The sequence below is a fragment of the Capricornis sumatraensis genome, chromosome 14 (genome assembly GCF_032405125.1).
Source record: "Capricornis sumatraensis isolate serow.1 chromosome 14, serow.2, whole genome shotgun sequence".
Lineage (NCBI taxonomy): Eukaryota > Metazoa > Chordata > Mammalia > Artiodactyla > Bovidae > Capricornis > Capricornis sumatraensis.
The window spans coordinates 42,275,037-42,276,534 of NC_091082.1; the positions used below are offsets into that span (position 1 = coordinate 42,275,037).

A 1,498-nucleotide genomic window follows, 5' to 3' on the forward strand; every position below is an offset into this window, starting at 1 on the left:
TCTTCTGGTCAGGTCTCTCCACTGAACTATGGACCAAGTGCTTATGTGGCACTTGACCTTTCATGACCAGTAGGTAACTCAAGGGTAGCATGTCTAAAGTTCTGATCTTCTCCCAAAGTCTTCTGGACCACTTTTCATCACTCCCAAGTGGTCCAAGTCATCAACTCTCATCTAGATTGCTGAACTAGCCCAAAAAATGGTCTCGTTGCTTCTACCCTTGCCCCTATAGCATCTGTTTTGTTTTTTTTTTTTTTTTTGTCCTCTGAGGCATTTTATTTGTATGTATTACATTCCTAGAAAAAGAATCCAAGGATTTTCCCTCCTGTATGTTTTCGTCTTGCTTCTTCATGGTCCATGATGCCAGCTGAGGTTGTCAGTACAATGAAACCAAACTGATGGGATGGGAGCAGGTTATTCTGCCATGTTTCTAGATCTTTGAGTTGTACATCAAATCTGGGGCTGATCATTCCACACTTATTTAGCCTGCCTGTGAGGTTCACAATTTTCCCAGCCCTGTGATCATCAATGATTTCAAATTCGCCAATGTAACCATGCTTCATCATCACTGTTAGAAACCTGATGATGACTTTGGAGCACGGCCTAATAAGGACCTGGCGTTTGCCTCTCTTCTTGGCATTGTTGATACTCTTGAGAGCATCAGCCAGGACATTCATGCGCACCATTATGGCAGCACGGAAAGATGGCGGAAAGAGGAGCATCTGTTTTTTTTTAAACAATTTTATTTATTCATGTATTTTTATTTTTGGCGGTGCCAGGTCTTCATTGCTGTGCGGGCTTTTCTCTAGTTGTGGCAAGTGAAGCTGCTCTCCAGTTGCGATGCTCAGCTTTCTCATTGCGGCGGCTTCTCTTGTGGAGCAGGGGCTCTAGGGCATGCGGGCTTCAGTAGTTTCAGCTCTCAGTCTCTAGAGCTTCCCAGGTGGCACAGAAGTAAAGAATCTGCCTGCCAGGAGATTGCAAGAGATGAGGGTTTGATCCCTGGGTCAGGAAGATCCCCTGGAAGACGAAATGGCAACCCACTCCAGTATTCTTGCCTGGGAAATCCCATGGATAGAGGAGCTGGAGCTGGTGGAGCCTGGAGGGCTACAGTCCACAGGGTTACAAAGAGCCAGACACAACTGAGCATACACATGCACGCACACAAACACACACACGGGCTTAGTTACTCCGCAGCATATGGAATCTCCCAGGTCAGGGATTAAACCTATTTCTCCTGCATTGGCAGGTTGATTCTTTACTACTGAACCACCGGAGAAGCCCTATAGCATCTATTTTTTAAAACAAGAGGAAAAAACAGAAGAGTCAAGGTGATCCTTTTAAATCATCAGCTTGAACATGCCATTTTACTCAGCTCTTCAATGGCTCCTTATCTAAATTAACTAAAGAATTGGATTCCTGTTTCTCAGAGGTCTTTAAAGGGTTATGTACAGCTGCTCTGTGAAACCCAGGTGGCACAGTGATAAAGAATCCATCTGCCAAT

The 1,498-nt window shown here is 44.8% G+C and overlaps 1 protein-coding gene across 1 annotated transcript; it reads right to left on the reverse strand.

Annotated features, from left to right (window-relative positions):
• Positions 1 to 293: 293 nt before the first annotated feature.
• Positions 294 to 683, reverse strand: LOC138090197 (small ribosomal subunit protein uS8-like). The gene has a single exon (XM_068985698.1). The coding sequence runs from the start codon at positions 681 to 683 to the stop codon at positions 294 to 296; it is 390 nt and encodes a 129-aa protein (XP_068841799.1).
• Between the last annotated feature and the right edge of the window lie 815 nt (positions 684 to 1,498).

Coding starts and splice junctions, on each gene's coding strand:
- LOC138090197 (XM_068985698.1), bottom strand. CDS start 683: ATGGTGCGCATGAATGTCCTGGCTGATGCTCTCAAGAGTATCAACAAT.